Genomic DNA, 24198 nt, shown 5'->3' on the forward strand with positions numbered 1-24198 from the left:
GGGTAGGCATCTTTCTCGAAGGCCTGCTACAAATGTTTAATTTCAGCGACCAGGTGTTCAGATGTGCATATCCGCTCGGCTCTATCGACAAGACCTTTAATGACACGTCTCTTTGGTTGTGGATGGTGATTGGAGTTTTTATGCAAATATCTGTCGGTATGTGCTACTTTCCAAAAAATTTTATGTTCCAAACTTCCATCGGACCATCTCATAGGTAAAACATCCAAGAAAGATATTATATTGTCATTTTCCATTTCCATGGTGAACTGGGTTTTTGGATTAATTTTATTTAGATGATCGAAGAATTCGTCCAAAGACTTTCTACCATGGGGCCAAACCACAAATGTGTCATCTGAAAACCGATACCAGCGAGATGGTTTCCTATTTGCTTCGACCAGAGCCGATTGTTCGAATTTCTCCATATAGAAATTAGCGATCTCAGGACCTAATGGGTTACCCATTGCTACACCGTCAAGTTTCTCATAAAATTCATCGTGCCACTGGAACTGACTCGAAGTAAGGCAATGTCTGAAAAGAGTAGTCAAATCTCCTGGAGAAATATCCGTTATGTAAATCATAACTTCGTTAACTGGAATCATAGTGAATAAGGACACTGTGTCAAAACTTACAAGAATATCTTCAGGAGTCAGAATTAGTCCTTAAAGTTTTTCATTAATATGACGCAAATCATTTTTATATGAGTTAGTTTTCCCAATATATGTTTGTAAACGAGTTGCTGGATGTCTCGCTATTTCGTACGAGGGAGAACTGATGGCACTAACTACGGGTCTCAAAGAAACATCTATTTTATGAATTTTGGGTAACCATACAGTCTAGGACACATAGCTTCACTATTCAACAAAGCTCTTTTATTTTCTTTTTGAATAGAGGTAGATGACTTAATCACATTATTTGTCTTCCTCAGTGCGCTGGCTGTAGGGTCGTTCGTAAGTTTTTTGTACTTTCCTCAGGTTAAAAGGTTCAAAATCTTGCTTCGATAATCCTCTGTATTCATAACAACAGTAGCATTCCCTTAAGCACAGAAAGTACCACTATCTTTTCATCTGCATTTAAACCTCTGTGATCCTTCCTCTTACCTTTGTTAAATTACTTTCCAAAGGTTTACTATGGCATGAAACCCTGGTGGTTTCGATTCGAATTGCATTTGCAGTTTCGTTGGGGAGATTTCGTGTACCTGCTTCTATATACGCAATGATATCTTCAACTATTACTCTGTTAGATGTTACAGCGTAGTTTCCTGCTTTTGCAAGGACAGAATTCTCGTATTGAGATAACTCTTTCTCCGACTTGTTAACAACAGTATCAGACATCGCTGTATTGCTTGTAGCTGCTGCATTTGTTTGTAACTTTCCGAATTTTTTTTATGTTTACTAGCAGTCGTTTCCATCATAGCTTCCATAGATGTAAACGTAAGGTAATCTGTTTAATTTGACAGATCTATCTGTGGAATTCCAAGGAATAAATGCAGTTTCAATAACTTACGGTCAAAGGAATACATTTCTCGTCTTGTGTAAAGTATCCTTTTTCGGAGTAGTGAACTTTCCGTACAATCACAAATCCGATGCACCCGAGCTGACCGGAACATCCTCTTCAGCTTTAAAAAGTTCGGTATAGAAGACGAGTCTCTACAACGTAACAAGAAGTTTAAACTACAAATTAAAAGTGCACTCTTATTACGTTGAAATTCCAGACGTCTGACTGATTTTGAGAAATTGTGAGTTAACGAGCATTACGCTCTCATTTATATGGCCGAAAGAGTCAGTCTACAGGAATTGTGAAACGAACCCTGTCGTCGAGGACCGTGTGTCACAAAGGGCGCTGATTCACCACGAGATGGGGAAATTCATTGGCGTCTATTGTCTATTGAGACCTAAGCGCTGTTGTGTGCGAGTGAGATAGACGAGAACCTACGTCATAGGGAAACCCACTAGAAGTCGTTTGTGGCCGAGGAGACGTAGTAGTGTTAAATATGGTGGTCCTAAGATCGGCTGTAAAGGGAAACATTTATGGAAACTATTTAATTCTGTAGTAATGCAGGGAATGGAGCCGCAGCAATTTTAATCTGCCATCCTCCATAAATTTTCATGGTGATCGCAATAAAACTTGAATATTGATCATACCTATAATAGCTTGTTGTTGTTGTTGTGGTCTTCAGTCCTGAGACTGGTTTGATGCAGCTCTCCATGCTACTCTATCCTGTGCAAGCTTCTTCATCTCACAGTACCTACTGCAACCTACATCCTTCTGAATCTGCTTAGTGTATTGATCTCTTGGTCTCCCTCTACGATTTTTACCCTCCACGCTGCCCTCCAATGCTAAATTTGTGATCCCTTGATGCCTCAAAACATGTCCTACCAATCGATCCCTTCTTCTAGTCAAGTTGTGCCACAAACTTCTCTTCTCCCCAATCCTATTCAATACCACCTCATTAGTTACGTGATCTACCCACCTTATCTTCAGCATTCTTCTGTAGCACCACATTTCGAAAGCTTCTATTCTCTTCTTGTCCAAACTGGTTATCGTCCATGTTTCACTTCCATACATGGCTACACTCCATACAAATACTTTCAGAAACGACTTCCTCACACTTAAATCTATACTCGATGTTAACAAATTTCTCTTCTTCAGAAACGATTTCCTTGCCATTGCCAGTCTACATTTTATATCCTCTCTACTTCGACCATCATCAGTTATTTTACTCCCTAAATAGCAAAACTCCTTTACTACTGTAAGTGTCTCATTTCCTAACCTAATCCCCTCAGCATCACCCGATTTAATTTGACTACATTCCATTATCCTCGTTTTGCTTTTGTTTATGTTCATCTTATATCCTCCTTTCAAGACACTGTCCATTCCGTTCAACTGCTCTTAGGATTTACTAATAAAGTGAGAAAACAAGTTTTGTAACAGAGACCTGCATGCTAAACTCTGAACACTTTGGTATATCTTAACGATTGACATTTCACATAGAAGCGCATCATTAGAATAACAAATGTTGTAAATATCAACTCTGTAACTTTATTTGCTTAAAGGATATAGTAAATATAAATTATCAGTATTTCAGTTAAGCATCAGATCAGTATTTTCTCCACACAAAACATACTGACGATGACACCATGACACGTTATTGAATCATTAGGTAATAGGACATTTGTCGTAAAGTTTAGTGCATAATAGTTACTTTTGCTCTTTATTTATTTATCAGAAAGTACATTCGCGTAAGGTTACTGGCTGTGACATTCGAAGTTTAGAAGGAAATTACAGTGGTTTTCTGTAAAATAGTTTAACAATGGATATTATTGTTACTTTATTTAGAACGTGGTCGAGCTTTGATTATTTAAATTTGTTAAAATGTTAAATAATGTAGAATAAGCTGTAGCCAATCAGATGGACGGCTTCAGGAAAGGGAACTGCCCTAGTCAGTTGAGCGACGCTGTTCGGCACGCGGGGGACGCGGCCGGAGACGGGCAGAGGGCCAGTTCTGGCCTACACACCAAAGGAGAGTGCTGGTGCAGACGCGAAAGCGTACAGTTCGACTGGAGACACCAAAGGGTACAGTTCAGATGCAGACGCGAAAGCGGACAGTCGGTCTTTAGGCATCTACGAAGTGAAACGACTTATAAAATTTCTCGTTGTGTGGTATCGCGGGACTTACTCTCTGAGTAGTGAGCAGCCACGCGCCTAGTGTGAACTCTAACTTTTCGCGTAGATAATTTGTATTTCGCTATGAGACTGTGAATGATAGAACTGTGCCAAATGGATATGCGCTCGAGTGTAACAGCAACTCTAAATACGACCACGTTCGCTATTAGTTTGCTTTCTGAACAAACATTATTCTAACCATCATTTGTGGGTCGTTAATTTAGTTCCAGATATTATCATTACTGTTATTATATGTTATGTTAACTTTGTATTTCACAAACTTGCCATCAGATAGACAGTTCAACCAAAGCGCCACAAGTGTCTAATTTAAGGCGCTGAATGCTACACGTGCGGTTCAACCCCTAGACGAGTTTCAGCCAAGACACTTCGACGAAGAAGAACGAGCAACCGCATGGGAGCCCGAACATCTTTGGGATGTTAGCTTACAAAATCCTCCCCGTAGAGTCTTCTGAACCATTCGGGATGTGAGGTCGTGTTCTAAGAAACTCTTCTATTGTTGACGTTTCGTACAGGACTGCGCTGGACATCTTCAGAGGCGCTCCTCTGCTGAGTCTTGCCGACGGACTGGTCGGATGTCCGAGAGCGTCATATACACTGTAGGAATGGGGGCATAGTCGAAGTGACATCGCCTTACTTCGAGTCAGTTCCAGTGGGACGATGAATTTATGAGCAATTTGACGGTGTAGCAATTGATAACCCATTAGGTCCTACGATCGCTAATTTCTATATGGAGAAATTCGAGCAATCGGCTATGGGCAAAGCAAATAAGAAACCATCTCGCTCGTATCCTGTTTCTAGATGACACATTTGTAGTTTGGTCCCATGGTAGAAAGGCTTTGGACGAATTCTTCGATCATCTAAATAAAATTTATCCAAAAACACTGTTCACCATGGAAATGGAAAATGATAATAGAATATCTTTCTTGGTTGTTTTAGTTATGAGATGGTCCGTTGGAAGTTTGGAACATGAAGTTTTTTTGGAAAGTAACACATACCGTCAGATGTTCGCATGAAGACTCCAATCACCATCCACAACCAAAGAGAGGTGTCATTAAAAGTCTTCTCGATAGAGCCGAGCGGACATGAACATCGGAACATCTGGACGCTGAAATAAAATATTTGAAGGAGGCCTTTGAGAAAGATGCCTACCTAGGGAAAAAGGTAAAGAGAATTTTTTCACCAAGGAACAGAAGACCGAATGACAAGGATGAACCACAACGACTGAAAAATATTGTTTATCTCCCTTTTATTGAAAAAGTAACGGACTAGATCGGTAAGATTTTACAGAAACATAAGACCGGTTTTTAGACCAACAAAGAAAATAAGTCAAGTATTCCAAGCTGTGAGGGATAAACGTCCTCCTCTGTCGACATGTGGTGTATACAAAATTCCGTGTACGTGTAGTGAAGTTTATATTTGAACTACCAAGAGGAGCATAAATACAGGGCTAGAAGAGCACAAAAGTCTTTGCCGACTAGGAAAAATAGAGAAATCAGCTGCAGCAGAGCATGCTCTTCAGTCAGGAAACCACGAAGTGAGCCGGCCGAAGTGGCCGTGCGGTTAAAGGCGCTGCAGCCTGGAACCGCAAGACCGCTACGGTCGCAGGTTCGAATCCTGCCTCGGGCATGGATGTTTGTGATGTCCTTAGGTTAGTTAGGTTTAACTAGTTCTAAGTTCTAGGGGACTGATGACCTCAGCAGTTGAGTCCCATAGTGCTCAGAGCCATTTGAACCACGAAGTGAAGTTTTCTGAAACATAAATTTTATCTACAACGTCAAATTACTATCCACGACTATGTAGAGAAGCCATTGAAATTTAAAAGCATCAGGATAATTTTAATATGAAAGAGGATGCAATGAAACTTAGCGACATAATGGACAGTAGGTCTGCACAGTCGCTAGACTATTTTATCTTTGACGAGATAGTCGATAGTTAAGTTTTGTCTTTGCCACAGTATGTACGTCACTCTCGGAAGCCCGACCAGTCAGTCGGCAAGACTCAGCGGAGGAGCTCCTCTGAAGATGTCCAGCGCAGTCCTGGACGAAACTTCAGGAACAGAAACGTTTCTTAGACCACGACATCACATCCCGAAACTTTTTCCAGTTGTGAAATGTTGTGGATTGGCAGGAGAGCCAACCCACGGAGTTTGGAGGAAGCCGAAAGGCACGCGTTTAAGCTCACGCAGGCTGGCGTGAGGTCTGGAACAGGACAAGGAAATCAGAACCCAGAAAAAGGGACGCAGATGGTGGAATACTTAACTTTAATCCATCAATGTTGAACGTAGCTCTTGTCTGTACATTCTTCACAATATCAATAGTAACTGATAATGGCGCCTTGCTAGGTCGTAGCAAATGACGTAGCTGAAGGCTATGCTAACTATCGTCTCGGCAAATGAGAACGTATTTTGTCAGTGAACCATCGCTAGCAAAGTCGGTTGTACAACTGGGTCGAGTGCTAGGAAGTCTCTCTAGACCTGCCGTGTGGCGGCGCTAGGTCTGCAATCACTGATAGTGGCGACACTCGGGTCCGACGTATACTAATGGACCGCGGCCGATTTAAAGGCTACCACCTAGCAAGTGTGGTGTCTGGCGGTGACACCACATGAAATTCTTCATTCTATATACCATTAGGCCCTATAAATCTTAAATTTATCCCGGAGATTTCGCCAAAGATACAAATTTAATAACGCAAACATGTACAAATATGACAAAAACGTATATCATATTTAAAAACTAACATATAACCAAGAATTATATATATATATATATATATATATATATATATATATATATATATATATATATATATGAACAATGGAATATGGGCCAAGCACCCTCATACACAACATCCGATCCAAATCGTGCTTCCAAGTCTGTTCCAACACTTAAGACCAGCAATAGTCTACGTATAATTGTGTAGGCTTCTGCGGCCAGAGCCAGTCGACATAAAAGTTTTCTGGGTGTGGTACCATGTCATAATGTATAAAACTGCTGTTGGAGAAAACTAACGTTTCGGCCAGGGTTGCAGTGGCCTTCTTCTGGGTCTGATCAGTAGGTTTTTCTCCAGTAGCAGTAGTTTTATACATTATGACGCGGTGCCACACCCAGAAAAGTTTTATAGTCCAGGTATTCGCGCTAAATTTATGAGCACAAGATGAAGAGATAGATCGGCTACTGAAAGCTTAATTCAGTACGTAAAGGGAGAAGATAATCTAATAACTCTAATAACCATGCAGAATGGGAAGACCGTGATAGGAGAAGAAATAGGGGATAAATGTTACGGTTCAATGGGGGCTTCGTAGAAGAAATGAGAGGGGAGAAATATTAATCGACTTCTGCAATAAATTCAGTTAAGAGTATCAAATACACTGTTACATAATACACAGACATATGTGTTGATGAGACCTTGATTCCTTATAGATTCGCTTAAGAATGAGCCACCGCTTGAAAGCGGTAGCGGCAAATAAAATGTAAAGAAAAACAGTGTTCATGGCTCTCATTACAAACTGATCGTTCCATACAATTTGTTGAGGATATGGAACACCACACATAAGAAATATTAAAGTAATGTTTTTACAGAACTAGCAAATGTCTGTTTCGTGTAGTGCATAAGAAAATGGAATGTGGGTATAGGGCCAAGCACCCAGACAGGAAACATCCGATGCACATCGTGCTTCTAAGACTGTTCCAACAATTAAGACCCACAGGGCAAAAGGTACTGCAGTACATCGACACGGATCTTCCCGTTTGGAGGAAGCAGTGATCTCTTGTGTGACTGCAGAACTTTCAGTCATCACATGATTTAGCTGCAAATGAAACAAATGTCTCACGGAATAATGAATGCGAAATAATACGGCAGTAGGAGCTGCACTCCTTTCATTCATTGGAAATACTAGAATTAACTCCTGCTGAATTCGGACTTCGCGTCGTTTTGAATTAATGGGTACTACCGTGCTGTGTGGTTGCCTCCCTCTTTCCTGCAAGTGTACTTACCTCGTGTGAAACTCATTTGATCAGCTAAAAAGTGTCCAATACTAACAATAGTCACAGTTTTTAAGAGCCGTTATCATAAATTTTACAGTTAATCTCTGTGCGCAAACAGTGAATGAGCGGTAGATAGACTCTTAACTACATTCTTCCGTGTATTTGTAACTGGATTCACTGTGTTTCTGGATGACGAAATTCACATTTGATCTCATGTACGTGTTTATTATGCAACAACCTCATTGCTACTACAATGAAATTGCGTGGCAACTATAGTCCAGGTGTTCGTGCCAAAGTTATAAGCAGAAGGTGAAGTGGTAGAGAGACTGATGACCGCTTAATATGTAAAGTGTAAAGGGAGAAGATAATCAGTTAATCATGGTGGTGGGAATGTGGTTATAGGAGAAAGAATAGAAAGGAGAAAGATTAGGAGACAAGCATTACGCAGGATATGTGCTTCATAGTAGAACTGAGTTCTGCAATAAATTCAGTTAGTAATAGCAGATACACTGTTCAAAAGTCACAACACAAGGACGTATATTTGGAAAATGCCCTGAGACACTGGAAGATTGCAGGAGCATTACATCATCACCAGAAAGAGATTACAAAATCAGTTATTGGATTACAAGGCGTAAGCAGGAGAAGATATAGACTCAGATCACAATCTAGCAGTGGTAAGGAGTAGACTGAAGATTAAGCAATGTGGGAAGAAGGTGGATACTGAAGTGCTGAGGAGTGACGTGATGCGTTTGAAATTCCTTGAGGTTTTATATTCCGCAATACGGAAAACCACGTGGGTAGTTCAGCACAACAGAAGCAAACATCTCTAAACAGAATAATCGGAGAAGTTCGGTAGACAAATGTTGGTACAAGGAAGGTAACTGTGAAGAATCCTTGGATTAAAGAAGGAATAGTTCAACTGATTGACGAAATAGATTCAAAATTATTCGCGTAAAGACAAGAATACACCAACGTAAATGCCTTAGGAGTGCAGTAAGTTGGACATGTAGGGAAACCTAGGGGAAATGGATACATAAAATGTGTGAAGAAATCAAAAAAGAAGTGGTCGTTGGAAGAACTGAAATCAAAACAACCTTCGGTTAAATTAAAAGCAAGGTCGGAAACATAAGTGCAACGGGACTACGTATGTTAAACGCAGGGGAGGGAGCTGATAGGTAGAAAGAATACAATGAGGGCATCTTCGAGGGAGTGGAAATATCTAATGACGTGATGCGCGAACAAATGGAAGTAGATATGGTAGATCATATGGGATCAGTCTTAGAGTTTAACAGAGATTTGGAAGACGCGATGAAATCAGGGAGAATAGGTAATTAGAGTTTCTTTAATTACTGGGGGATGTGGCAACCGAAATACTACTGAACTTGGTGTGTATAGTCTATGTGACTGGAGACATATCACCAGACTTTTGGAAAAATATCATCCAAACAATCTCGAAGATAGCAATGGGAGTAAGTTCGAAAAAAATGGTTCAAATGGCTCTGAGCACTATGGGACTTAACATCTATGGTCATCAGTCCCCTAGAACTTAGAACTACTTAAACCTAACTAACCTAAGGACATCACACAACACCCAGTCATCACGAGGCAGAGAAAATCCCTGACCCCGCCGGGAATCGAACCCGGGAACCCGGGCGTGGGAAGCGAGAACGCTACCGCACGACCACGAGCTGCGGACAGTAAGTTCGAGAACTGTCTCACAATCAGTGTAATAGCTCATCCATACAGGTTTTTGACACAAATAGGTGACAGAAGAATGAAAAAGGAAGCTGAGGGTCTGTTATATGACAGTCGGTTTCGCTTTAGAAAATGTAAAGAATTCAGAAAAACATTTCTGGCATTGTGCATGGTAATGACATCAATTCTTAAGGAGAATGAATACATGTTCATAGGATTTGTCGACATAGAAATAGCATTCGAGAGAGTAAAATGGTGCACTATGTTCAAAACTCTGAAAAAAATATGACTAATCTATAGAGGAAGGAGGGTATTATACAATATGTACAATAATGAAGAGGGGAAAATAAGAATGGACAACCAAGAAAGAAGTACTAAGGATTGAAAAATGTGCAGTAGGGATGCTGCTTTCACTAATGTTGTTCAATCTATAAATGAAGAAGCAATGATGGAAATAGAGCAAAGGTTCAAGACTAAACCATCAACGATTCGCTAATGACAATGCTATCTTCAGCGAATGTTAGTCCGAATTAAAGAAGGTGTTGAATGCAATTATGGGTGCAATGAGCACAATCGATGGATTCAGACTAAGCTGAAGCAAGCCGAATTTAAGAAGGAGTAACAGAAGTGAGGTTAGCTATAAACTCGACATCAAAAGTGATGATCACTTTAAGGGATCCGCGGTCCCTTATTTAAAGATAAGCATATTTTACTCCCAAAGGTCGAGGATAGGCCAAGGATCGATAGTCTAGCGCCATGTGTGCCCAGCGAGCGATGCAGCTGAGGAGTGCCGTAATGGCGTAGCGGAAGGAGGAATATTGTGCTGGCTGAGCCTGCGTCTCCATCTTCGCGGTTTGACCACCAGGAAACCGTAAAAATGCATACCGAATTGTAATAAAGTGGTTTGCCTGAAAGTGATAACAAATATGGGGTGCCGATATTACGTGTCCGTGTCAACCGCGCCGGCCAATGGTTGCAGTGAGGATGACGTGTGAATATTGTTACAACAATACGTGACAGTATTTTCATCCTATTTGACATGTGTTGAGCTTAGCCTTGAACAGAAATGTATGACAATTTCAGTGACTATCTCCGTTTGTTTTTAATGAAAATATATAGCTTTATTTAGTACAAACTTTCGCGACGATTAAGGCAAAATTCCTGTTCTTTGAGTATAATGTTATTGAGCAGCCAAAATCCGATTGAAAAAACTCACCTAGCAGTCAAAACCGATTAGTGCTTACGCATTAGGTCACGATAATTTAAAATAATTTATATCGTAAATAAAATTAGGGATGTTTCACCACGAAACAGACGAGTATAAGGAGTTCTGCGATTGCGGAAGCAAAGTAATACCTGATAGAAGGAGCAGAAGGAAGGAAAGAAGGAAGATTGGTGTTTAACTTTCCGTCGACAACGCAGTCATTAGAGACAGAGCGCAGGCTCGAGTTACGATAGGGTGGGGAAGGAGAGCGGCCGTGCTCTTTTAAAAGGAAGCATCTTGGAATTTGCGTAGAGTTGTTTAAGGAACGCACGGAAAACCTAAATCTCAATTGTCGGATGGAGATCTGAACAGTCGTACTTTCCTATGAATGTCCAGTGAGCTAACCACTACGCCACCTTGGTTGGTACGAAAGAAGCAAGGAGAACGTTAAAAGTGAACTGTCCCAGACAAAGGGAGCATTCCTCGCCAAGACAGGTGTACTAGTATCAAACATAGGCCTTAGTTTGAGGTACAAACTTCTGAGAATGCACGTTTGGAAAAAAGCATTGTATGGCATTGAATTCCAGACTTTGAGGAAAAGGGAAAGAAGAGAACCGAAGCGATTGAGATGTGGTACTATGGAAGGAAGTCGAAAATAGATGGAGTAATAATATACTGAATGCTGAGGTTCTCCTCAGAATCGTTGAAGAAAGGAACACATGGCAAATATTGACAAGAAGACGACACTGATTGATAAAACGTGTGTCATGATATCAGGGAATAAATTTCATGGTCCTATACTGTAGAGGATAGAAACTACAGTGTGAGGCAGAGATTCGAATACATCAAACATACTAGTGTAGGGGGAGAACGTAGGGTATTTTGCTATTTTGAGATAAAGAGAAGAAAGTAAACATATATCGTTACATTTTGTGTCGTGTTTCCAGGAACTGGACCTGAGTCACAACCGGCTGAAGGAGCTGCCACCCACATTTCTGGAGACGACCACTCACCTAGAGGAGCTCTACCTGCAGGTAAGCATGCTGCTGATATGAGTACCTGGCCAAAGTGTAGCGTATGAGTACCTGGCCAACGTGTAAAGCTTTATACAGGTTGCTATGCAAGTGTGGAACGACCATTATAAATCAAAAGGTCGATAACCAGAAGTTTAAAATCGAGTAGTATGATTCAGGGGAGAAACTCTTACTTTTGAAGTGAAAAGAAGGTTGTGTGACATTTCTTACAGAGACAACGGTACCCTCTATGTGAACATAGCTTTATTTTTTCTCGAGCTACATCGTAATTTGTGAGTGCGTAACTGAAAAACGGTTCATAGCCTACAAACAGCATTTAACACAGGTGCACATTTCTGGATAATGACCGTAGTGACGTGATGAAAAGATCCGCTAGAAGTTAACTGGCACATTTTTTTTTTATTTTCAGTGGTTCCTCGTCTGTGGACAGGCGTGGGAGTTGCTTAAAGCAGAGCAGAATTGTCTGTTGTTTACACGTTGAAGTTCAAATGGTTCAAATGGCTCTGAGCACTATGGGACTTAACTTCTGAGGTCATCAGTCCCCTAGAACTTAGAACTACTTAAACCTAACTAACCTACGGACATCCATGCCCGAGGCAGGATTCGAACCTGCGATCGTAGCGGTCGCGCGGTTCCAGACTGAAGCGCCTAGAACCGCTCGACCACTCCGGCCGGCACACATTGAAGTGAAAAGTAGAGCCGGTGTGAGATGGTCCCAGTCATTTTTTGTACGCTTGGTCCTGCTACTTCGCATGTGTGCAATGTGATTTTGTAACCGTCTCTATGGCAAAGCCTCTTCATAGCTCTATAAACGGCTTTTGGTTTCACCTACAGCTGTTTACGCTTCGCAGCTGAGAGCTGTCAAAAGCGATACCAGGTGTTAGGGATTTTCTTGAGTTCAGTCGACAGTGGGAGTGTCTTAGCAGTAAGAAATAAATATATCAAGACTTCATGCATGATGCGGAATTTTTTCACGCATCTCAGTTTTTACGACTTCACATCTCTTCACCTATGGGTCGTACAATGATGTATTTGTGTAGGTACATTTAGCAGCTTATGTGCATACTGTCTGCGAAATATATTGCAAATAGAATTAGTAATAAAGAAGTAATAAATTTAAACGCCATTCAGGATGCGACGGTTTTCTACGCAACAAGGACATATCTACAGATCTATTTGCCATATAGTTATATAATTCCGTAAGTAGATCCAGCGGTATATGTGGATACTGCCTGCACAATGTGTTGTGAACAGAATTAATAGCAAAGAAGTAATAAACTTAAATGTCACGCAGAATGCAGGAATTCTTCCCGCACCTCATTGTTCATGACGTCATGTATCCTGAACTATTTGTGGTACCATGCTATAATTTCGTAAGTGCACTTCACGGCATATGTTGGTACCGTCAGCGAATGTGGGAATTGCCTGCGGAATTTATTGTGAATATAGTTAGTAGCACAGAAGTAATAAATTTAAACGTCATGTGTGATGCAGCAGTTTTTAACGCATCTCATTGTGACGTCATATGTTTTGAAGTATGACAGGTATGTGGTTCTTACCCCTACAGTGACGGTTGCTTGAAACTACCTGACACTGTGGAATATGCGTATCAAGTTTGGTTGACATCGGTCCAGGGGTTCAGGAAGAGATGTGGAACATTCACCGCCCCCCCCCCCCCCTACACACACACACACACTATGATGTATACTGAGGTACAAAAGAAATCAGAATATAGTATGTAATTTATATTGTAATAATATTAGCTAATAACTTGTTTATGGTAGCATAAGGTTCCTCCCCATTGTGTAAATTCTGAAGTTGTCATGTACAAAATACAGTTCACTAAAGGTAGCTTATAGTTCGTCCATAAATCACACTACATTTTTAAAAGTCGGAGTATATGAACAGTATTCGACTATATTATTTGATTAGCGAATTGAGTAACCAGTGAAGAAACTAAGAAGAACTGTGAAAACGGAATTAAAGTCTATGGAGAAGAAATAATAGCTTTACGTTTTACTGATGGCATTGCAGTTCAGTCATAGACGCCAAAGCGCTAGGGAGATCAATTAAACGGAGTTGATAGTATCATGAAAACCGGCTATAACATGAACGTCAACAAAAATAAAAGAAGAGTAATGGAATGTCGTCGAATTAAGTCCAATAGTGATGGGGCTGGAGAGATGCTGAACCATGGTACTGAATCTTGGAGGAAAATACTAAAAGAAGGGATAATCCGACAGCCGATCAGGACACATAATAGGGCACCAAGGCACAGTCCATTTGGTAATGGAGGGATGAATGGGGGAGCAGTGAGGGGAGTAAAATTTATAGATGAAGACTAAGGTTGACTACAGTAAGCAGGTACAAGTGGACGTAACTATACAAATATGAAGAGACTTGCTGAGCACAAACTAGGATGAAGAGATGATGATTACAACAGTACCAAATGTAGGTCGGCTAAATTCACAGAAATGGTGACACTTGTAGCTAATTTGATAGTTACACAAGGCGACTGCTTGTTACACTAGTAACAAACTGCAATTGAGTATGATTTTAAAAAAAAAAGTATTCCGGGATTTATTTTAAGGACGACGAACGACAGACATACGATAAAATTACCTCGGCCTTCCACCCGTGTCAAGGGGTCTTCAGTCCACGAGCTTCCGACACAGTACTCATCGGGCCTTGTGAAGTGATGACTGTCGTGTGATGTGACGTAACAGGTGACAGCGCCTCTACATAACGCCGGCAGCAGCACCCATGGGAAAGTCACCACTTGACAATGGACGAAGAGTAGTTGTCGAAACCTCTTTGATCTTAAACCAATGACGCGCTTGTGAACCAGAGAGAATGCTGTTACCCTTCTCGTTTTGTATACGTTGCTATACAATTGTACGCCGAGTCTGTCCACATCAAGAACGTATTTTGTATATCCCGAGCGTTCTGAGACGTACATTATCTTCCATCGGCTCCATGAGTTGCCGAATGTTTGCTGCAGTCCTCAAGAATGAATGGATTTTATGCCTCTTTAGAAGCCAGTATAGCTATCCTGCCACTGTGTTACATAACAAAGAACTTAAGCTCGTTCGTATCCTCCTTGAGTACCTTCAGCTTGCGTGTATTCGGTGAAACAGCTTCCGAAATTTGTTACTTATTGTAGCTGTTTTCCTTGAACATTTACCGTAGGTGGCTCAGTTATTCTGGCAGATTTTCAGTCTCTGAAACGGCAACCGCTCGATGCATCACGATCCTCAGAAGAGAACGTTTCTGTGGTGGGTGGTGGTTGCTGGAAGCGTGTAGATGCCGTTAGTTGTGGGGTTGCGGGTGGGATTCCGGAAAACATCGAGGGTGAGACCTCTTGCTTTTCAGCAGACAAAGACGTAAAGGAACGGAAAGGCAGCGTCCGTTTCTACCTGCAATGTAAACATGATGTGGTCAAGGAGGATGTTAATGCGGTTCAAGAACTGCCCTTGCTTTTCACGTTCGTGCCACCAGACGGCATCGATGTATTGTCGAAGTAACAATAAATGCAACTAGGCTTTGCAGGAGCTGTGTCCAGGGTGATGTCCTCAAAGTACTTCACGAGCAGATTGTAGATGGAGATGATGTTTCAAATATTCTCCAACAAGCAGGAAATACGATGACGTCTGAAACTGCTTAAATAAATCCACAACTGTGTCGTCAAATACATATTTCAGCAGTTGTGGGACACGTTTCAGGTGCGACTATCACTATGATTAAGTCGTTTGCAAAAAGGGCGCAGCATAGGTGAGGTTCTTCAAACACAGTGGCCACGGACCACAAAGACAGAACATCCAAGTGACGCTGCCCACAGTACGCGAGCCCCAGCTGTATGCTAATTACTTAGTTTTACCTAGCGGACTGCTCGTCTGTCTACTGCGTTCGGAGCTACTCGACTTTCGGAAAAGAAATGATTATCGGAAAGACTGACTGAATATATACGAAAGTGAAAACAACCTTTGCTGAAATCAAAAGGAAAGACGTTAGCATTACAAGTGCAATGAGAATTGCACTGTTAAATGCATAGGAGAGAGCGGATAGATTATATTGAAGGCGTCTGTGAGAGTTGCGTGGTGACGTCATAGAAGAAGAAACAGGGGTCGATATAGAAGAGATAGGGGATCCAGTATTAGGGTTAGAATTTAAAAGAGCTTTTGAAGACTTATAGTCGAATAGGGTAGTAGGGATACACAACATCCCATCAGAATTTCTAAAATCATTGGAGCAGGTGGCAATGAGACTATTGTTCACGTTGGTGTGTAGAAACACCGAGTCTGGCGACATATCATCTGAGTTTCGGAAAAAAACATAATCCGCACAATTCCGAAGACTGCAGGAGCTGCGCCGGCCGGTGTGGCCGAGCGGTTCTAGGCGCTTCAGTCTGGAACCGCGCGACTGCTACGGTCGCAGGTTTGAATCTTGCCTCGGGCATGCATGCATGTGATGTCCTTAGATTAGTTAGGTTTAAGTAGTTCTAAGTTCTAGGGGACAGATGTTGTCCCATAGTGCTCAGAGCCATTTTGAAAGAGCTGGCAAGTGCAAGAACTATCGCGGAGTCAGCTTAAAAGCTCGTGCATCAAAGTTGCGGACGAGAATAGTGTACAGAAGAATGGAAAATAAAATTATGATAGGTGACGATCAGTTTGCCTTTAGAAAAGGGAAAGGCACCAGAGACGCAAATTGAGAGTAAATCGAAAAAAGGCGACAGGAATAAGAAGTAGTAGAAATGAGAACAGCGAGAAGCTTAACATCAGAATTGGAGACCACAACGCAGACGAAATTAAGGAATTCGGCTACCTAGCGACCAAAATAACCCACGATGGGTGCAGCAAGGAGGTCATAAAAAGCAGACTTGCATTGGAAAAAAGGGCGTACCTGGCCAAGGCAGGTCTACTAGTATGAATCATGAGCCTTAATTTGAGGACGTAATATCTGAGAATGTATGTTTGGAGCACAACATTGCATGGTACTGAATCGGGGATAGTTGGAAAACAGGAACAGAAGAGGATCTAAGCATTTAAGATGTGTTGCTACAGAGTAATGTTGAAAAGTGGGTAAAAGTGATAAGGTAGGAAATGAGGAGATTCTTCGCAGAATCGGTGAGGAATGGAATACATGGAAAACACTGAAACGAAGAAGAGACAGGATGGTACGACATATATTAGGACATCACGGAATAAGGTTCATGGTACTAGAGGGAGCGGTAGAGAGTAAAGATTGTGGAGGAAGAGACAGGGATTGGACTACATCCAGCAAATAATGAGGGTGTAGGTAGCAAGCACTATTCTGAGATGAAGAGGTTGGTTGGCGCAGGAGAAGAAGAATTCGTGGCAGACTATATCAAACCATTCAGGAGACTGATGATTCGAAAAAGAAAAAGGTCATTCCACTTCGTAGTTTCTCAACACTCAAGGAGGATGGTGAGCAGGACAGTGCTGAAGATGATCAGAGGGGCAGACCCGAATTGTTAACATGGGGTACAGTTGAGTAAACTGCTAATAACTTCTCACACCCTTAGATTCTGTATAATGACCGTGTTAGCTTATACAGGGGTATTTCAAATCAGTTTCAAATTCCGTGTGGTTCGTGTGGGAAGGAATTTTATCACAGTCGCACATAAAATAGGTGCCGCTGTAGGCATTTAATATGCTGTTGTTGTTCTTGCAGGGAAACTCGCTCGTAAGTATTCCGGAGCAGCTGCTGGCGAAGTGTAGCGGGCTGCGGCAGCTGTGGCTGTCGGGGAACCGCCTGGCGCGGCTTCCAGCAGGTCTGCTGGCCGCGGTGCCCCGCCTGCGCGCCCTGCGCCTGGACCACAACGAAGTAGCTGGCGTGGACGCCGCCGCCTTCCAGGGCAACCAGCAGCTGCGCGTCGTCGACCTCTCCAGCAATCGTCTCACGTCGCTACCGTCAGGTTCGAACAAATGGGAGCTTTCGACAGTTAAAATCGCATATTCATGGTGGAGCAACTAAGAGTGGTCACCCCAAATATTGTCACGAATTGATTATCCTTTGATCTCTTGCATACATTGACATGCAGATTACTAATTGTATCGCCCCTCGTTGGTTGCCAAAAATTAAGTGTCATCAATAATTAAGTGAAATCGCAAAGCAAAAGTTTATGAGATTAGTGGATTAACAGGCGAATGGAACAGATTTTTAGATGAATAATTCCGTAGAATTGTTGGAACACGTGAGGCAATACTGACCTTACGACTTATCTTAGAAGAAAGATTAAGGAAAGCAAACCTACGTTTCTAGCATTTGTAGGCTTAGATGGCTCTGAGCACTATGGGACTTAACATCTGAGGTCATCAGTCCCCTAGAACTTAGAACTACTTAAACCTAACTAACCTAAGGACATCACACACATCCATGCCCGAGGCAGGATTCGAACCTGCGACCGTAGCGGTCGCGCGGTTCCAGACTGACGCGCCTAGAACCGCTCGGCCACACTGGCCGGCTTGTAGGCTTAGAGAAAGTTTTCGACAGTGTTGACTGGAATATTCTCTTTCAAATTCTGAAGGTGGCAGGGGCACAATTCAGGGAGCGAAAAGCTATTTACAATTTGTACAGAAACCAGATGGCAGTTATAAGAGTCGAGGGTCATGAAAGGGAAGCAGTGGTTGGGAAGGGAATGAGACAGCGTTGTAGCCTCTCCCCGATGTTATTCAATCTATATATTGAGCAAGCAGTAAATGAAATAAAAGAAAATTTCGGAGTAGGTATTAAAATCCATGGAGAAGAAATAAAAACTTTGAGCTTCGCCGATGACATTGTAATTCTGTCAGACACAGCAAAGGACTTGGAAGAGCAGTTGAACAGAATGGACGGTGTCTTGAAAGGAGATTATAAGATGAACATAAACAAAAGCAAAACGAGGATAATGGAATGTAGTCGAATTATGTTGGGTGATGCCGAGAGAGTTAGAATAGGAAATGAGACACTTAAAGTAGTAAATGAGTTTTGCTATTTGGGTAGCAAAATAACTAATGGTGGTCGAGTAGAGAGGATATAAAATGTAGACTGTCAATTGCAAGGAAAGCGCTTCTGAAGAAGAGGAATTTGTTAACATCGAGTATAGATTTAAGTGTCAGGAAGTCGTTTCTGAAAGTATTTGTATGGAGTGTAGCCATGTATGGAAGTGAAACGGGGACGATAAATAGTTTGGACAAGAAGAGAATAGAAGATTTCAAAATGTGGTGCTACACAAGAATGTTGAAGATTAGATGGGTAGATCACATAACTAATGAGGAGGTATTGAATAGGATTGGGGAGAAGAAGAGATCGTGGCACAACTTGACTAGAGAAGGGATCGGTTGGTAGGACATGTTCTGAGGCATCAGGGGATCACAAATTTAGCATTGGAGGGCAGCTTGGAGGGTAAAAATCGTAGAGGGAGACCAAGAGATAAATGCACTAAGCAGATTCAGGATGTAGGTCGCATTAGGTACTGGGAGATGAAGAAGCTTGCACAAGATAGAGTAGCATGGAGAGCTGCATCAAACCAGTCTCAGGACTGAGGACCAGAACAACAACAACATGACTGAAATGACTGTATTGATTTTAGTACATTCTACACACAAAAAGTTATGAATCTCAGGGCCGAGAATGGCGTGGATATGACTCAGTTATTAATGAGAAGGGGGGGGGGGATGAATCATCTCATCGTTTTTCATATCATTTGTCATGTGGTGATGACGGCGGCAGGCGCTGGGTTGGGACGGGTGTTACGCGGCTGTGTAGAGAGCGTCTAGATCAATCTCCCCGTTGACAGGTATCCGTGTGCTCCGCAGCCCGAGCTGTGATATCACGGCGTCGCGAGGCGAATGCAGGCGGCGGATGGAAGATTCCCCGTACCCTCTTGCTTCTGCGCAGTCTCCCCGACTGACTTCTCTTTTCTTCACTTTCTAAGCTCAATGACTCGCTGAAATTTTTCTCCTCTCTGTTTTTGTCACTGGCGAACTAAATTTGCAATTCCGCCCAATGAATGATCGCTGTTACAGGACCACGCCTCCTAGTACATGATGGAAATTTTCTGTCTTGTATGGGCTGGTGTGTGACTCGGCAATAGGCGTCTTTCTCAAGTTTTCACTGTCAATACTGTTCCCAGCGCTTTGTACCGATGTTTTCCTGCGTTCCTTCGTTGGTGTAACAGCAGCTATACAACACTTCTTTATGAGAGCTATCTCCTCTGCGTGAGGTCTACACAGTCTCATGTTTGTGATTTGTCTAAGAATCAGCTGGCGTTCGTGATTTATATATAACTTCCTTACTGTTCACCAGACACTTTTTAAGCAGGCTGACTTCTTCCGCAGTTCTTTAGTTTCACATGTCTGCGTGTGCGAATTTTTGGTGCTTTATGTCTGCGCTCTGTTCTACTTTCGGCTACGGCATCGCAGTTATCTGCACGACTTGCATCATCCGAAAAGCTCTTTGCGGTGTGTCCTGTCTTAAGCGGGGCTAGGGCATCCGCCAGGCTACCCCGTGCGGATTTGCAGAATACGTCTCTGACGCTCTCTCTGTGGGGTCCGTTGCTGGCCGCTGGCGCTGTGTCGCCGAAAGCAGCCACCACCGGAAGTATCACAATATATCGATGCGTTGTTTTCGCTAAGTTATAGCGGGCAATAGGCCGAATTACACAACGTTCACAGGTAATTTTCATTGTTTGTTGTTGTTGTTGTTGTGGTCTTCAGTCCTGAGACTGGTTTGATGCAGCTCTCCATGCTACTCTATCCTGTGCAAGCTTCTTCATCTCCCAGTACCTACTGCAACCTACATCCTTCTGAATCTGCTTAGTGTATTCATCTCTTGGTCTCCCCCTACGATTTTTACCCTCCACGATGCCCTCCAATACTATATTGGTGATCCCTTGATGCCTCAGAACATGTCCTACCAACCGATCCCTTCTTCTTGTCAAGTTGTGCTACAAACTCCTCTTCTACCCAATCCTATTCAGTACCTCCTCATTAGTTATGTGATCTACCCATCTAATCTTCAGCATTCTTCTGTAGCACCACATTTCGAAAGCTTCTATTCTCTTCTTGTCCAATCTATTTACCGTCCATGTTTCACTTCCATACATGGCTACACTCCATACGAATACTTTCAGAAATGACTTCCTGACACTTAAATCTATACTCGATGTTAACAGATTTCTCTTCTTCAGAAACGCTTTCCTTGCCATTGCCAGTCTACATTTTATATCCTCTCTACTTCGACCATCATCGGTTATTTTGCTCCGCAAATAGCAAAACTCCTTTACTACTTTAAGTGTCTCATTTCCTAATCTAGTACCCTCAACATCACCCGACTTAATTCGACTACATTCCATTATCCTCGTTTTGCTTTTGTTGATGTTCATCTTATATCCTCCCTTCAAGACACCATCCATTCCGTTCAACTGCTCTTCCAAGTCCTTTGCTGTCTCTGACAGAATTACAATGTCATCGGCGAACCTCAAAGTTTTTATTTCTTCTCCATGGATTTTAATACCTACTCCGAATTTTTCTTTTGTTTCCTTTACTGCTTGCTCAATATACACATTGAATAACATGGGGGAGAGGCTACAACCCTGTCTTGCTCCCTTCCCAACCACTGCTTCCCTTTCATGTCCCTCGACTCTTATAACTGCGATCTGGTTTCTGTACAAATTGTAAATAGCCTTTCGCTCCCTCTATTTTACCCCTGCCACCTTTAGAATTTGAAAGAGAGTATTCCAGTCAACATTGTCAAAAGCTTTCTCTAAGTCTACAAATGCTAGAAACGTTGGTTTGCCTTTCCTTAATCTTTCTTCTAAGGTAAGTCGTAAGGTCAGTATTGCCTCACGTGTTCCAGTATTTCTGCGGAATCCAAACTGATCTTCCCCGAGGCCGGCTTCTACTAGTTTTTCCATTCATCTGTAAAGAATTCGTGTTAGTATTTTGCAGCTGTGGCTTATTAAACTGATTGTCCGGTAATTTTCACATCTGTCAACACCTGCTTCCTTTGGGATTGGAATTATTATATTCTTCTTGAAGTCTGAGGGTATTTCACCTGTTTCATACATCTTGCTCCAGATGGTAGAGTTTTGTCAGGACTGGCTCTCCCAAGGCCGTCAGTAGTTCCAATGGAATGTTGTCTACTCCGGGGGCCTGTTTCGACTCAGGTCTTTCAGTGCTCTGTTAAACTCTTCACGCAGTATCATATCTCCCATTTCATCTTCATCTACATCCTCTTCCATTTCCATAATATTGTCCTCAAGTACATCGCCCTTGTATAGACCCTCTATATACTCCTTCCACATTTCTGCTTTCCCTTCTTTGCTTAGAACTTGGTTTCCATCTGAGCTCTTGATGTTCATACAAGTGGTTCTCTTATCTCCAAAGGACTCTTTAATTTTCCTGTAGGCAGTATCTATCTTACCCCTAGTGAGAAAAGCCTCTACATCCTTACATTTGTCCTCTAGCCATCCCCGCTTAGCCATTTTGCACTTGCTGTCGATCTCATTTTTGAGACGTTTGTATTCCTTTTTGCCTGCTTCATTTACTGCATTTTTATATTTTCTCCTTTCATCAATTAAATTAAATATTTCTTCTGTTACCCAAGGATTTCTACTAGCCCTCGTCTTTTTACCTATTTGATCCTCTGCTGCCTTCACTACTTCATCCCTCAAAGCTACCCATTCCTCTTCTACTGTATTTCTTTCCCCCATTCCTGTCAATTGTTCCCTTATGCTCTCCCTGAAACTCTGTACAACCTCTGGTTCTTTCAGTTTATCCAGGTTCCATCTCCTTAAATTCCCACCTTTTTGCAGTTTCTTCAGTTTTAATCTACAGGTCATAACTAATAGATTGTGGTCAGAGTCCACATCTGCCCCTGGAAATGTCTTACAATTTAAAACCTAGTTCCTAAATCTCTGTCTTACCATTATATAATCTATCTGATACCTTTTAGTATCTCCAGGGTTCTTCCATGTATACAACCTTCTATCATGATTCTTAAACCGTTAGCCATGATTAAGTTTTGCTCTGTGGAAAATTCTACCAGACGGCTTCCTCTTTCATTTCTTAGCCCCAATCCATATTCACCTACTACGTTTCCTTCTCTCCCTGTTCCTACACTCGAATTCCAGTCACCCATGACTTAAATTTTCGTCTCCCTTCACTATCTGAATAATTTCTTTTATTTCATCATACATTTCTTCAATTTCTTCGTCATCTGCAGAGCTAGTTGGCATATAAACTTGTACTACTGTAGTAGGTGTGGGCTTCGTATCTATCTTGGCCACAATAATGCGTTCACTATGTTTATAGTCGCCGAATTAGAACAACGACCTTTCTCTCTCTCTCTCTCTCTCTCTTTTTTTGTGTGAGTGTGTGTGTGTGTGTGTGTGTGTGTGTAATGGGACCATATACCTTTTTCTGTGCCTTTTGGAGAAAGCTTCCAAAAGAACTTCCACTACATATCATGTATGGGACTTGACCAAATAATATCGAGATAACAGCGACGTATTCCACTGTCCCGCCGTCAGTAGAAGAGTTTCCTACATGCCCGCCCTGTTGTACCGAATGTACGCAAACACGTAACTCAGGTACTGTTCGGTGATTTATCATCCGGTCTGCCATACAAACAGCTCAAAATTCTGGAGAAACAATACTGGATGTTAAATTTCATGTGCGGTTAGCGGTAGCATGGGCCCCTGTTATAAGGCGTATGAGGCAGAGTGTGTTATTCACTGCGAAGGTGGGACAAAAGGATGTGTTACTGTGTTAAGTTGCTGCCTATAGCGTGTACGTCTCACGATATTCCCTTCTGTAATGGTATTCGAAAACTCTAGCAAAGACGAGTGCAGTCACATATCGGTTGGTAATATTGACGTTGAAACTTCTCACAAAAGTATTCCAGAAATGCGCTAAATATGATGGGCAAGACAACCGGAATGGACTAGTGTGATGAAGACATCACTGAGTGGGACTCCCCTGCCAGGCTCTGCCGTTGTATCAAGTTTCGACAAAAGGTGTTCACTTAAGGGGAGGTTTACTATCTTTCACCCGAAAAAAACATGTTATTTGAGAATTTTTTTCCCAGAATGTGTTGTACATATGAATGTCAAATTTTCTCATAATGTTTATTGATATTTGCTCTAAAAGCTGGATTTTTTTTTGCCCGGAAATGTCGAAGAGCAAAGGAGAAAGAGCCGTCGAAACGCAAGGAAATTTCGATGTAGACCTCCACGCGTGGTATGTCACAGGTCAGCCGGCAAGTCTGAAATCAAAAGTGAGTTGACGTTAGCGAACGGGTGGCAGGGACAAAGAATCCAGTGAAATTTTTTTAAGTGCTTTATCTGAAAACTACCTTGAGCAGTTAAACAGAGAACCGACTCGTGGCAATAACATATTAGACCTTCTCGTGACAAACAGACCCGAACTATTTGAAACAGTTAACGCAGAACAGGGAATCAGCGATCATAAAGCGGTTACGGCATCGATGATTTCAGCCGTAAATAGAAATATTAAAAAAAGGTAGGAAGATTTTTCTGTTTAGCAAAAGTGACAAAAAGCAGATTACAGAGTACCTGACGGCTCAACACAAAAGT

The 24198-nt window shown here is 41.9% G+C and overlaps 1 protein-coding gene across 1 annotated transcript in view; it reads left to right on the top strand.

The window, feature by feature from the left end:
• Window positions 1-24198, top strand: part of LOC126236631 (leucine-rich repeat-containing protein 15-like) — a 92509-nt gene that overhangs the window by 45559 nt on the left and 22752 nt on the right. Inside the window, exons 4-5 of the mRNA XM_049946082.1 lie at window positions 11514-11600; window positions 17292-17535. Coding sequence (XP_049802039.1) covers window positions 11514-11600; window positions 17292-17535 — 331 coding nt within the window. The remainder of the gene's footprint in view (window positions 1-11513; window positions 11601-17291; window positions 17536-24198) is intronic.

This window comes from Schistocerca nitens, chromosome 1 (genome assembly GCF_023898315.1).
Source record: "Schistocerca nitens isolate TAMUIC-IGC-003100 chromosome 1, iqSchNite1.1, whole genome shotgun sequence".
Lineage (NCBI taxonomy): Eukaryota > Metazoa > Arthropoda > Insecta > Orthoptera > Acrididae > Schistocerca > Schistocerca nitens.